General features: G+C 35.2%; 1 protein-coding gene across 1 annotated transcript in view; it reads right to left on the reverse strand.

Moving 5' to 3' along the window:
• LOC118186048 (voltage-dependent T-type calcium channel subunit alpha-1G-like) overlaps positions 1-15,701 on the reverse strand; it is a 283,525-nt gene that overhangs the window by 104,511 nt on the left and 163,313 nt on the right. Inside the window, exons 20-21 of the mRNA XM_085816460.1 lie at positions 3,299-3,491; positions 2,961-3,145 (exon numbers count right to left, since the gene is read on the reverse strand). Of these exons, the coding sequence (XP_085672586.1) occupies positions 2,961-3,145; positions 3,299-3,491 (378 nt within the window). The remainder of the gene's footprint in view (positions 1-2,960; positions 3,146-3,298; positions 3,492-15,701) is intronic.

The raw sequence follows: 15,701 nt of genomic DNA on the forward strand, positions 1-15,701 counted from the left end.
CTGGAAGAAGTGTTACAATGAATCTAGCGTTTTTTTATTTCGGTGCTTGCATTTTTCTGATTTTTAACGTGTAAGATTCAGAATACATATTGTGCAGGATATGATTATATCCCTTGTTAACATTAAATGTTATATGTGAATAAATTGAATATATTCGATGTTAATAACATAAATTCATTCTGTTTGTTGAGTATTTGTTAAGTTAGAATACAGCGCCACCTGTTGGATAAGTAGAGAAACTTTCACTTGGCCATCTGGATTCGGCTAAGCAACATGCCAGGGCATGTATAGGGTGGCCCAGAAGTCACTTTACATTTTGAAAATTAAATAACTTTTTTTCTATTAATATATTTCTTTTTCTCTTTTCAGAATTAAAAAATATAATCCCTGGAAATTTTTGGCAGGGATAAGTTTACAACAGAACAACGAGTGAAGATAATTGAATTTTACTTTGAAAATGGACGGTCAATTGTTGCAACGCAATATATGCGCCATTTTAATGTTCGACATCCCCCTAGTAGGCCTGCAATAAGGAACTTAGTGACGCGTGTTCAAGGTTCAATTAGTGCAATCTTTAAAACCAGCAGACTTTCAGAAACGAGTAAATTATGCTGTCAGGTTTCAGAGAACTGCAAGAAATGACAATGAGTTTATTCACAAGTTGATCATGGGAGATGAAGCTCATTTCCATTTGAATGGACATGTGAATAAGCAAAAAATAAAAAAGAATTAATTAAATACAGTCATTTAAGAAAAGGTTATCAAAATGTAAAGTGACTTCTGGGCCACCCTATATTAGATCTGAATAGTTAATTACTGTAAATAAATTAGTTAGTTCTTTTGCTATACGGTCCACTTATTAGTTTAGAATCATAGTACATTGGTCAGCAGAACCGGAGTAATGAACAAAATGCTGGCATTAGATAGAAACAAAACTTCGTTAAAAGCGAAACTGACTAGGTTAGAAAATGTAGTGAAGGAATATGATGATAGTTCGAATAAGAATGAAATTCAAATATAGACCCCTTCAAAGCATTCAAATGGATATTAGAAACTTGAGGATTAGATATTTCGAAAGCGTTGATGAAAAAGATGTCACAGCTATTAATAAAGAAAATTTAAAGGCAGGTATGTTAGTTGTGTTAAAGGAAGATAATCTTCCCCCATTTAAATGGTCTTTAGCTAGAATTCTAGACCTGGTGAAGATAATAAGGCCAGAGTTGTTAAAGTGAAACATCAAATGGTGTGTATATTCGATGTATTAGTAAAATTTGTTTGTTACCTATCCAGGATAATAATGCTTTGTTTACATTATGTTCTTATTGAAAATTGTGCTTTATATTAAAATGGAACTGTTTAAGAATAAGTTCGATTGTAGCATAGTGAATGTTAATGTTCTCAAAATGATTATATTATTTTATATTATATTCATGATGAAAGATTATCTATTAGTTTTCATATTTTATTGTAGAATTAGTTTTTTGGAATGTTAAATTGTATGCTTGTTCGTAATTTACATGTTGAAATTTGTAATTTCAACGTTCGGCGGCACGTTAAGTTAGAATACAGCGCCACCTGTTGGATAAGTAGAGAAACTCTCACTTGGCCGTCTGGATTCGGCTAAGCAACATGCCAGAGTATGTATTAGATCTGAATAGTTAATTACTGTAAATAAATTAGTTAGTTCTTTTGATATACAGTCCACTTATTAGTTTAGAATCATAGTACAGTATTTCTTGTGTAGACAGTACATTTAAGGGTGAGCAGTTATTAAATGTGAAATTTAACACAAGTCATACGAATGCAAATTAATAAAGCTCACTTTGAATAAAATTCTGCACTGGCTATTATTATAGAACATTATTTTCATATAGACTGCAATAAAAAGTATTGACTTCTACTTACTACATATATAACTGGTGTAAATATTTTTCTCAAATGGATAGTTTTACGTAAAGACAGCATTTGGGATCAGACGTTTATCACATACTTTTTTCTTCACCTTATTTGCCGTTTATTAAATAATATTTCACATGGATATTTTTGCGCAGTGTCCAACATGTGTTTGTATTTATTTCAAATACTTTCAACCAGGTAGCGAAATTTTCGCAATTGCTTATATCTGATCTAACTTCGCAATGAAAATTTGCGGAAGAAATCGACGATGCTTTGATTATTTTGTACAGAAAATTGCGTAACAAAATATTTTCAACCATTTTGCTTAAATCTTAAAGGCACACGAAAGGTCATGTGACATGACAGAAATATCACTGGATGCCCATTGGTCCATTCTAGAAGCCACTCTCTCGGTGGCTACACAGATGTACACTTGTGAAATATGCTTACGAAAGCCAAAAATGTATGGATCTGAAAATAGGGTAGAAGAGCCACCAAGCTAGATGTACGTATCCAAATGATCAGAAGGTTGTTGATGTGTGTTCCTTGATCTATTGCGCCAAGATATTTTACTGTACATTTATTTACAATTTATTTACAAATCGTATGCCACCTAGCATGTTTACAAGCGTTATGCCTCCTGGCATGTACATGATAGACATATTCTGCCACCTGGCATGTGAACTAATACATCATACTAGTTTTATGCCACCTGACAGATACGATGCAATTACCTCAATTAGCGGTAATACGCCCAACATTTTGGCGCGTCCACTCTCCTTACGTTCTGTAACGCAACTAACTCTTTGTGCGGTGCGCCCTCTGGCTACAAATCACCGCAATCACCGAGGATGCCAAAACACTAGATATGAAGAATAATATACCGGAGTTTTGATGTTTTACAAAGTCTTAGAAATAAAATTTATAGCTGCTTATTATTAAACTGAAAAAAATTATCTAGAAATATAGAAATTCGGAATCCACTCAGTTCTCTTCTGTAAGCTGTGATTTACAAACGAGGTACTTATGGAAAATTTTGATTTATAAAATTGATTCCATCTTACCTGAGAGGTCGGAGCGAGCGAAGTAACCTGAAGACCCTCAAAATACCAAAAATTCGTGGACTGCTTTCTGCAACGAAGGATAGGATGACGTCCACCAACGATATACCGACTACGAAACCATCCATGATATTCCAGCCGCTCTTAAAGTAAGCGTTAGGACCATACCATAATCCTTTGGCAAGGACCTAAAACGATATCACATTCATGGTTAGAATGTGTACTTATTACACTGAGTTGCAAAATTCATGTAGCAAAACACATGGTGAAATAATTTCGGAAAGCTTTTTTGCATACGAAAGCTTTCTTAGTTGGATGTAAAATCACAAATAGCTACTTACCTTAACTGCCATTTCAAAGGCGAAGACTACGGTGAAGATGTAATTAGCAGATATTAAAAAAATCCTTTCTTTGCTGTCTGGAGGTATTGTAGGCCTTTCCATTGCCAATGTAATACAGTTGGAGGCGATGAATACCAAGATTATATAATCGAACCATTTATTCTCCGCGATTCGATTACAAATTCGTCTCAGGCTGTGGAAGAATAAAAAGAAGTTAAAAGGCAATAAACTTCATATAATTGATCTATTACTTAACAGCATTATTAATGAAATTTGATATTAGAAATCTCGTTACCACAGTTACTTGCGAAAAATATAAAGATCTAGATTATGATATTTCAAAGTTATATGAACACTGAAGTTACCACATTGCCAAAATAATGGACTTTTCTTTTCGACAGAGATGCTAATAATTAGGGGTTCTAGCATTAAATTTGATATCAATGACAATTTTCGATCAAATCTTTGGTACAGTCAAAAGTCGTTAATCTGGACTCGTCGGGACTTCGGCGATTCCGGATTATCGATTTTTCCGGATTATAGATCATCAGTTTAAATCTGGTAAGATGGCATGCAGAAATTCTAAAATTAAAAATAAGAAAACCGTAATTTATGAAATAAAGAACAATTATGATCTAAAGGGTATCAACATTTACAAAAAAAAGCTTAATATTTATTTGTTTACTTTATTAAACATTTCTTTCAATGTAAGTTGTTTAAGTTGCTTCGTTTTATGTGATAATACTTTCTCTTTAATTCTATAAACAGACACAATTTCTTGTTCAGTTACAAAGTTCCGCTGTTCAAGTCCCGTAATTGCTGTGCCGAGAATACCGACTAACTTGTCAACCGAAATTTTTTCGTTTTCACTAACCTCTCTGTCACCTTCTTCATGTCTTTATCCATTTTTTGCAGCAATTCCACTTTTTGTTTGATGGACATCGAAACATACTTTCGTTTTGTAGATCCTTTGGGAGCTCCAGCATCGGAAATTCTATTTGACATAATCGAAAGTTCAAGTTTACTTTTATAAAATTGCTCTTACAGTCTGCAAAAAATAATAATACGGATCCAATTCGAAGATTAAGGAACAACGCAATCATCAACATTGACTGAAATAGATAATTAGCTATACCGTCCGTTATACATAAAACGCGCACGCGGAAACGTATTCTGCACTTGCGCATACGCATATGCGCAGTCGTAAATATCTTACGCGCACGCGTAAACGCCTATGCGCATGTGTCAACGTGGCGCATGCGCGGAAAGATTTTAGCTTTGAGTTCCGGATTATAGATCATTCCGGATTATGGGTGTCCGAATTAACGGCTTTTGACTGTATTTTGATTATTTAGTGAAACATCTGAATTCACTTTACCTTCAGGCATGAAACTGAAAAATGAGAAGAAAAATTTCAAAGGGATATTAGTTTAATTCAGGGCAAATAAAATTTTAAATTCCTGATTAAAATTGATTTTTCTGATGTATTTAAAAATTTTTCCTACTTCTACTACTAAAATTTTGCTCGTAAAATATATAGAAAATGTTGCTGAATAGCAATGGCTAGGGCTATCCTAGCATTCTGGAAATACCATTCAAAATGTGAAGCACCTTAAAAACGTTTCTAATGAGCTCGTGAACTAAAAGTTATAAAGTCTATGTTATAAAGTCTAATATGCTCTTAGGGAGCGTACACTCTAGACTTTAAAAAGACTATTGAAGAATTATCTTCTATTCTTTTGAAACAAAACAAAATTAAAAAGAAAGGGTGTATAAGACTCTTTGATTGGAACACAAACTTAACAATTACCCGCCAAGCACTTCTGGCTTAACAGAAATATGTAAGGATGAACAAATTCAAAATTCGGTAGATCCGCCTAACGATTCATAGGAAAATTCAACGCACAGGAAAGGCTCTGGTTTGTAGAAAAGCGGCGAGATAAAGCCGAATGGCTAGAAGCACTCAGTGCCACTAAATCAAGTCACTAATCATCACGGCACAACGTGGCCTGGAATAGGCAGACACGCTCTAAAACTAACTTCCGAAACTCTTGCTTAAGTAGCACTTTTGCCTACCTTTTAATCTGAATAAACTCTTGTTGTCTCACTTATATTCTGATATTTATATATTTATGAAATTATTATATTCTGATATTTATTAGTCCAAAGGGATTTCAGTCCCGAAGGACTATTGCTTTCGTTTTGGCATTTTGCGTCGGACTCATAAACGTCGGTTCACTTTTCAAAATGTTGCCACAAAATGTTAGAGTCCTGCATTATATTTGAAGAAATTAAATAATGAAAAATCTGCATAAATGATTGTCTATTTCTCGCATTGTGATAAAACAATGGTACATAGAGCCATCGAATTTTGAATGACGAAATCCTACTGCGAATATGGGCATCTGAAATCCCAAATTTGGAATTTGTTTTATTATAGATTTTATATTTTGTAAAACTTTAACGAATTTTTCATTTACAAACTCAATGCTTTAAAAGCGAGAAATGGCAACGTTATATAGAAAAAAAAAAAAAAATACTTTTATCTCCAGCTCGCGAGACTGTGTATATCGGAAATTCTAAAGATATGCTTAATTTAACATTATTTTGCGATATTGCTCTTGAACTGAATTTTATGGTTTAAGTGCAAAGAACATGATATTTAATAAATAAAGGTAACATTCAAAACGTTAAAAAAACGCCCCTTTGGACGTAATTTAAAATCTGAAACATTTCAGTTTTTTTTTAAAAATATTTTTTATATATTTATGAAAAGCGTGGGTCTAACTTAAAAGGAACTATTAGTTAAAAATAAATAGATAAACCTTACATCGTTTTAGAATATTCTGTTAAAATCAGAATGAGAGATAAACGTTACAAAACTAGGTATTATGAATTAATGCAACTATTTAATATAATTTTTCACAGTAAATATAATAAAAGCAGAAGCATTAAAAATAAGCCCACCAGCGGCCGAGCGGTAAAGTCGCTGAACACTGGTAGTTCGGTCCGAGGTTCGAATCCCGCGAACGGGCTGGCTGCATGGGCGTTTTCGTGGTTTTCCCCATGTGTAACGTGTATACGAGCCAGTTTCCCTTAGAAAGTCCTCCACGAAGGCATCCCTCCCCTTAGGCAGATAGCCCTCGAGGCTTTGCCACAATCACATACACACATTAAAAATAAACCACAAAATCACCTGATAGCGTCCGTCTTAATGTAAAGTAATTTTCCACACTATTTTATTTTTCAGTAACAGGTACAATACCAAGATGATGTCTGCTACTAATTTTACAAAGATAGTCTGCCTTCAGTGTTTGCTATTATTCTTAATCTATTGGAATGTGCAGGGATTTAAAAAATCATGCTTTGTAAAAGTGAAATGGCTGCCTTTATAAAGTTTTCTAAGTTGAAAAATAAATATCTCGTGAAGTTTTGAAAAAAAAGTCTACGACTATTTGGCAGAATCCTGACACGGTTTTTGTTGGCAATTGTTCTTGCGATGCGAGAAAGGTTCGTCCATACTGTTCTCGTAGTCTTTACTTATTTTATTTTGAAAGAATTTTCTTTTTCTACAACTTTTATTTTTTTTTTTTTTAAATCCCTTACTACAGATTGTCAAATGATTCCTTTTTAAAGACACTTTCTTAAATTTTTAAGCAGCCGAATAGGATTGAATCTTTAGTCAAGCTGGATTGAGGTCTACATGCCTTGCTTTGGACAAGTCTATTATAGAGTTTTCTGGTTTTACAAAATTCTGCAACGAAATAGAATCACAGCTTTAAATGCTCAGGATAATCATTTTGGAGTTATTAACAGAAGATGTTCTTTTTCACTAAAATTACTTTTGCGGAATATTAACTCCTTGCCTGTGATGCCCGAACTCCGGGCAACGCAAATGCTCCAAATTTGGAATGCCTAATCTGAGTTCGGTGTTTCTGTTACCGTGAAAGACCGAAATTGGAGAATGTCGACTTTCACCGGAGAATATCAACATTCAACAAATACGTCGGTGAAAGACCGAATATTTCACTACATTCTTGTATATTCGGACCCTCACCGGTGTATGTCGACAAGCACATATGTGCTCTGGTGAAAGTCGAAAAGAGAGGTCATAAAGTGCCATAATAGTTTAAGTTGTTGCAATAAATAAGATTTGAATAACATAATTTAGTAAGTTATTTTTATTACTGTTATTTTATTTTCTCATTTAGAACGTACTATATAATTAAGTAAGTTTTTAACTTCTATTATTTTCCTTTCTCATTTTGAATGTATTGTGTGTTTTACGTTCTCATGTTCTTAAGTTCTTATTTCAAGTTTCAAGTGCGTTTTTTCGCGACTGAATGACGGAGAAGAAAATATAATATTGTTATATGTTTAACATTCATCATTAGTACGTGGTGAAAGTAGACATTGACCGGTGTAAGTCAGAAATACAGGGGTTGGACAAAAATATGGAAACACCTTTAAGAAAACATGTTTCTTTGCTTAATATGGTGTAGGAAACCCGTTGGCATCGAAAACAGCTTGCAACCTTCTCGGAATGAATAAATACAGTTCCTGTATGTTTGCCAAGGGAATATTATACCATTCTTCCTGCAAAACGGTGGCAAGTTCAGATAACGATGTTGGCGGTGGATAACGAGAACGCACTTTCCGTTCCAATGTAGACCACAAAGGTTCGATAATATTCAGGTCTGGTGACTGTGGTGGCCAGGGGAGATGGGACAACTCATCCTCGTGCTCAGAAAACCAGTACTGAACAATGTGAGCTGTGTGAACAGGGGCTTTGTCGTCTTGGAAGACACCACCACCATCGAGGAACAAAGTTTGTACCATGGAATGAACTTGATCGGCCAAAATGTTCACATAAGTCTTGGCAGTCATGTGCCCTGACACAGTTATCATGGGGCTAGCAGAGAACCACGATATGGCTGTCCAAACCATAACAGAACCCCCGCCATGTTTCACTCTTGGCAACAAGCAGTCTGTATTATAGGCTTGAGATGGCGTTCTCCAGACGTAAACTCAGCCAGAAGTGAGAAACAATGTGAAAGAAGACTCGTCAGACCATATTACTCCCTTCCACTGCTCTATAGTCCAGGCTTTATGACTTAAACACCACCTTTTCCTGTTACGGGCATTAGCATCACTGATGAGTGGCTTCTCAATTGCAGCACGGCCAGCAATTTCCTGTTTATAAGGCTCCTTTCTAATTGTTTTGGTACTCACAGGGTTCGGTAACACAACATTCATTTCAGCAGTGACTTTTGCAGCTGTGGTCTTCTTATTTTTCGTCACAATTGCCCTTAATGATCGTCTGTCACGATCACTTAGGACACACGTTCGTCCGCGCTGTGATTTAGCAGATGATGTTTTTCAGCTTTTCAAATATGCGCAATAAATCTTCGATACAGTACCTCTTGAAACACTAAACACCTCGGCTACCTTGCTTACGGAAGCACCTACCATACGTGCTCCAACAATTTGCCCACGTTCGAAGTCTGTTAACTCTGACATAATGCAATGACAACCTCACATAACAGTACTACAACAACAACTGAACTGTTTAGTACATTTACGAAGTTGTATAGGTGGCGTCAGTAGTCAAAAACGCCAGCGCCACCTACATATTTCATTAAAATCAATCTTTCTTTTCAAATATGCATTTCACAAGGTGTTTCCATATTTTTGTCCATCCACTGTAAGAGTATTTGGAAAATATTTCGGACATACACCAAGAGACTATGTGAATGTTGACATTCACCGGTGAAAGTCGACATTCTCCAGATTTCGGTGTTTCACCGTAACATTTCAATTCCGTGAAGCCCAAACGCAGTTCGTCCAATGCATAATATGTAATTTAGCATTTTCCCAATATACGGGCCTGAAATTTAAAAATATACGAACAATCAGGAAGGACTTACCACTCGATTTCAAATAAAAAAAAAAAAAAAAAAAAAAAAAAGAAAAAAGAAAAGGAAAGAAAGAAAGGCGACGTTCTGGCTTTCCAGCGGGGAAAAGTATAAAAAGTCCTGAAATGGGGCAACAGGAAAGAAATTTACCTGCTTTCTTCGCACCATACTGCAGAAATGATTGAGATGCAAGATTGGGAGAAGCAAAAGGAACTGAAACCTGACTATAACTGCACTATGGAAGCTGTTAATAAACTTGATCAACATCTTACAGATTATCCCATTGTCGGAAAACGTTCAAAGAAATACTACGCGAAGATATTTTCTCCATCTTCTGGATCAAGCACTTTGCAATTCCTTTATTTATCAGTCCTCAGGCGGTGGAAAATGTAATATGGACTGCAGAATCTCAGTCGTGAAACAAATCATTGAAGATAATAAGCCATATATTCAGCCGACAGGACCAGGGTGTCCTAATGTGAATTTGTTGCGACTTACGGGTCGACACTTTCCTGAACACATTCCACCAACGAAGAAAAAGACTACTCCAATCAAACAATGTTTCCTTTGTTGTCGTAAAACTAATGAAACGGGAGAAAGGATACGACACCAGCCTAGATTTTATTGTAAATTTATTATGATGTAGGCTTGTGTGTTGTGCTACGTTTTCGTATTGTGAAAAAGAAAGAGAATCTGAGGGACATGGAATTCATGACAGTTGATATAAATAACAATATTGTTGTATTAGTTTATTATATTTATCTTGAACATTATGTAATTAGATTTATTTTGCTGTAATTGGAGGAAAAATTAATGTAACCCATTAACATTTTCCCATACATGTGAAAATATTGAATACAGTAATTATTTTTTTTTAAACTTTGCTTTTTAAAAAATAATCTATTTCTAACATTTTAATGATAATAACCAACAAAATTAAAGGGAAAGTTTTTTTTTCCCATTTTTTGCTTTTTTTCTCAAATATGTTCCACAGGCAAGGGATTAAAATTAACCGACTTTCCTTCTCAAATTACTTTAGATTATATTTACACAAAGAAAACATTTTGCATAATAAAATATTAACATAGAGTATTAATTGTACAGTAAAATACTGAGCTATGAAATTTATATTTATTGATATATAATCTATAAGGTATCTCTCCCCCTTTCCTAGCGTGTCTTCGTGGTGTAGTGGTTCTGCACGCTGAGCCGGTACTCCAGAGGTCCGTGGTTCGATTCCCGGTGAAGGCGATTGCTAAATTTACATCTTCCTAATATCTCTATAGTGGCGCCCGATCTAAAAGAGTGTTGGATGATGAGTTTCCTTACCCAGGATTTGGCGATTGCGTTCCCTAAAAACCCCAGGCACCTTTTAAAAGGGGGAGTATATAAGTTACTTCTCCCCCTTTCTTAGCGTGCCTTCGTGGTGTAGTGGTTCTGTACGCTGGGCCGGTACTCCAGAAGTCCGCGGTTTGATTCCCGGCGAGGGCGGTTGCTGGTTTTTCATCTCTCCGGCTTTTCCAATTAACCTAATGTTTCTACAAATCTTACACAGTAAGAAGTATTATTATAGTAAGAAGTATTATTACGTAACATAACAAATGCTTGTGTTTAATCTATTTTTGTTACCAAAATCTTGAAATATATATATATATGTAAGATAAAAAATATGTAAATCAGCTTTATAATTTAATTTAGTAATAGCCTTTTAATTCCTCATTTTTAATTTGGTCATTTCCTCTTTGTTTTGAAAAAAAAATTAATAAAGTTTCTGGACTTCGTCATTGTTAGATAAATCTTATGCCACATGACTTGCGTAATGCTGATGGCGTAGCTAATTGGAAGCTCAGAATTTGCTAAATGAAACCTTCCTCATTGGTGGGCTGCCATATTAGATAAATACTTACTTCGTTTGTATCCCTGTTGCTGCTTGGACGCCATTTCATTTCGCCGTGTTCTCTTTCTATCGCAATAGTATTAAAAATGTAAATATTCTGAAAATAGTCACGATTAGAGAGCCAAATGAAATGTAGTATAAATGTGAATTTAAATAAAATGGAATTAAATCTGCCTCTACTGCCAAATTTCTTATTCATTGCGGTACGACGTTTTCAGTATTCTACGCAATCAGTATTCTTCCTCTTTAATATGGATGGATCTACGTTCTACGCCTAACAACATTGCTACGTGTCTACGTCTCAGTGTTCCAGTACTTCTAAATTTTGTTTTTATTACATATATACATATATATATATACATAAATACATACACACACATATATGTATATATATATATATACATATATGTGTGTATTTATGTATTTATGTATGACCGCGCTTTATTTTCCTCTCTTTCCATTTTTAGATTTCAAGGAGAAAAGACTAATTCAATTACCAATTAATTAATACAGTGGTTTAGTAATTTAACCTTGCTTGTCATAAAGCTGTCCTCAAAACAGATTTATTCTTAAAAGATGAATGAATAAACAATGAGGGGAAAATAATCTTGGTGGTGCAAGCATTAAAAACAAAAATAAAATCAAGCATTAAAATCAAAAATTGGCCAATGTTGAATTATTTCTTAATTAAAATGGAAAACGATCTACGGGCATTGCTTAAAAATTAAAATATATTCGTTAAATAATTAAGTAAAGTAAGAAAGGATGATAACGTTTCCCTGTTTGATAGCACAAAGTCAGAGAGATGTCAAAGATTTATTTAACTAGTTTTAGCTTTTGAAGAAGAGTATAGTTGAATCTATCTTATTTGTTATTAAAAAATTCTTTTTGTTTAAAAAATTCTTATGCTTAATTTATCCTCCAGTTTATTTTTTTAAAATTTAGAATGAACTAAATTACTTAATTTCTACATTTTGTTCATTTTTATTCACTTTAAAACTTTATCAAAAGAGTTATGTGCAAGTTAATTTTATTTACGTTTTCATTTTAGTTTGCGTTTTATTTAATATGAGGATGTTTAAAATGATTTAAGAAAGAATCTTTAATATATTTTGTACTTAATTTTGCTGAAAATGTGCAAATTAAAGAGTTTTGTAGGAAATTTGAAAATTTATTTTATCTTCCTTCATGTTGTGGTGTAGTGGCTGAAACCGCTATGCAAACCCTGGGTTGTTACATCAGGTTGAAAACAAAACACAGCGTAAAAAAAAATTATTGAATGCTAAAAATGGCTACATACAATTCGACAAGAGAGAAACTTATATCTTTTTCAAAAATCAAATTTTATACATCAATCGTGCGAGAGCCATATGTGGCTCTCGAGCCTGCGTTTTTAACATTGCCAGCAATTATATTATTTTAATAACAACTATATTTTTATAACTTAATATTATTTTGATAACAATTAAATAATTATATTTAGCCCCGTGATTTCATCACGTATATTGTACTCTGAATTTGCAATTTGAAATCATTCGTAGTAGATTTATGCGACCTTATCACAATATATATGTGTGTTTGTGTTATCCTTTACATATATATATGCTTATTAGCAAATATCAGTTACTAAATACCAGTGAAATGACTTTATTTTTCTTTCACATACACTACTCAGCACCTTTTTTTAAGGTGCTTGTTTTGAAAAACGTCACTCAAAACGTTTTTCATAAAAGATAATATTCAAAACGAAACGTCGTGAAAATGAACTCACATAAGTAATAGGGCACTTTGGACAAACTCTTTTTAATAACAGTTTATATTTAATAAAAACATCAAAATAAAGGGATATTTCGTTGGATATTTTTAGTTAGAATTACATTTTTCCTACGCTTTGGCATGGACTCAACTAATTTTTTAGAGTAAGAATGCTCCATTTTGTTCCATTCTTCTGTAAGAACGGCTTTTAGAAAAGCTATCGAAAACATTGTCACGTTTTCTTATCCTTCTCTCCATATATGTTCGGTAGAATTTAAGTCCGGAGAATACGGTAGAGTTTTGATAAAAAATTCAGGACAGTTGTATAATAACTACAAGCGAATATTTAAGGTTGTACATTTTAGATTGTTATTCTGATAGAACTTGAATGTATTTTACTTACCAAGTTTTCTTGCAGATGCTTTCAAAAAATTAAAGTTTCCGTTAAAAATACTTGTGTATTTATATTGATCCATATTATTGTCTATGAAAGTTAAAATTTCTATCCCAGAGGCATCGAAACATTTCCAAACACTTATGTCGTGCGTAGCAGCAATTAGGTTTTTCGGATTCAATTTTCATTCGGCTTTTCCTTTAAGGTGATTCGTCCATCGGACCCTAGTATGCTAATTTTTGACTTGTGTGCAAATATTCCAGTATGATAAATCTTTGCTTACTATGAATTCTGCTATAAATTTCCATCTTTCCGATCGGTCTCACTAGCAGCTGAGCGGTAAAGTCTCTTTGGGATTCGAATCTTGGCGCACGGGCTGGCTGCATGGGCGTTTTCATGGTTTTCACCATGTATAACGTTTGTTTGAGCCAGTTTCCCTTAGAACGCTATCTCCACAAAGACATCCCTCCCCTTTGGCAGACAGCCCTCCAGTGTCCTGCCGTAATTAAATATACCGAACTACACCCCCTCCCAAAATCTTGCTTATCATCCTCTGTATCCAAACGTCCTAAGGACTCTTCTAACAGTTACAGGATTAAATTTTATTGCACACTGTTCTTCGAAATCCGCTACAAGTTTTAGAGCACTAACGTTGGGTGTTGTTTGAATTTTTATAGAATAAATCTGTTGAATCATTCGAGTTAATTTGAAATACGGTCTCGACTTCAGAGCATTTTCAACACTTCCACGCAATTTCCAGCGTTTTAATGTATCCAAGATAGACTGCTTTACATCAGGGATTGTTTCAGGATATTTCAAATACTTTTGCCATCTTTAAAATAAAGAATTATTAAATTTACTAGCAGCTTCGCTGCCAGCTTCCGTCTGTACGCAGATGATGCTGCACTCCTGGTGCGAGGACGCACACGCAACGAACTGGAGAAAAACGGCACAGAAGTCTGCACACTTTTTGCTGACTACTGCACTCGACTTAAGCTTCAAATATCAACAGAAAAGTCAACAGCGTTGATCATTCCAAGGCCAGGAACAAATCCAACACGACGGCCCTGTATTAAATTAAACGGGAGAAATATTAAGTTCGTTAAAAATCTTAAATATCTAGGAGTAACATGGGACTCCGGTCTAACCTTTATTCCTCATATACAAGACCTTCGTGTTAAAACATCTCGAATAGCGAGAACAGCGCGCCAATTTCAGGGCAAGAATTGGGGTCAGAGCCCCCATTTTCAGAAACTGTTATATCTCACAGTTGCAGAGAAAATCGCATTATATGCAGCCCCAATCTGGGCAAACCCAATGGGAGCCAGGAAAATCCGTCAACTATCAGCCTTGCAAAGACCTTTTGCGATAAACCTATGCAAAGCATATCGAACTACAGCCACAAATGCAGCACAGGTACTAGCTGGTATCATACCACTGCATATCAAAGCCTTAATGGAATCTGCATATGCCCAACTGATCCACTTGCGCCGAGATGCGACATTTGGAAACACTACCTATAGCCCAGTCCAATATGAGCATCGGGGCGACGTATTGTGTACACATCCCTCAATAAAAGGGACAGGCATACGCACAGCTAAATCCAACTGCCTTCATCGAGACACCCTCACGAAGATATACACGGATGGCTCGAAGCATGAACATGGAGTAGGTAGTGCCTTTATACACTATGATGGTTCCAACACCGAATACACATGGAAAGGACATCTGAAACCGGAAAACAGCGTCTTTCAGGCGGAAGTTACTGCTCTCACAGCAGCGGTACAGCCTATACTCAACAACAATATACAGGCAGCTACCATATACACGGACAGCTTTTCAGCAATAAATGCAATAGAAAATCAACACCATGTATCGCCGAGCATCATTAACTTGCAAGACATCCTGCAGCATAATCGTCACACTAAAATTACCATGGTCTGGGTCAAAGCCCACGATGGCAACCAGGGAAATGAAGCAGCTGACCGTTTGGCTAAGGATGCTGCAAGCAATCTCGAAGCACAAGAAATAAATATTCCTGCCCTACCATCCTATCTAAAGCGTCATTTGCAGGGACAAGCAATACGACAATGGCAAGAAGAATGGACTAATGCGGAAACAGGGAGGCGCACCTATGAGCGTATTTCAAAGGTATCAACTGACCGCCTTATCGCCATTGCTCCTTTGGTAAACTACATAACAGGTCACGGGCCGTTACCGTCTTATTTTCATCGACATGGGATATCAAATACAGACATCTGTGCCTGTGGAGAAGACGGAACGTCAGACCACTACCTATTCAGGTGCCCTCTGACAAATACCATGCATCTTTTCATGCCCACGAGCAACATAACTGCCTACCACCGACTGATAATAAAGCACAAGGGAAGCATTAATGCAATATGTAAAATTATAAAATTTATCGCGGCACTAGGTCAGGAT

This window comes from Stegodyphus dumicola, chromosome 5 (assembly GCF_044657685.1).
Source record: "Stegodyphus dumicola isolate Sdum_Otavi_A_Nest chromosome 5, ASM4465768v1".
Lineage (NCBI taxonomy): Eukaryota > Metazoa > Arthropoda > Arachnida > Araneae > Eresidae > Stegodyphus > Stegodyphus dumicola.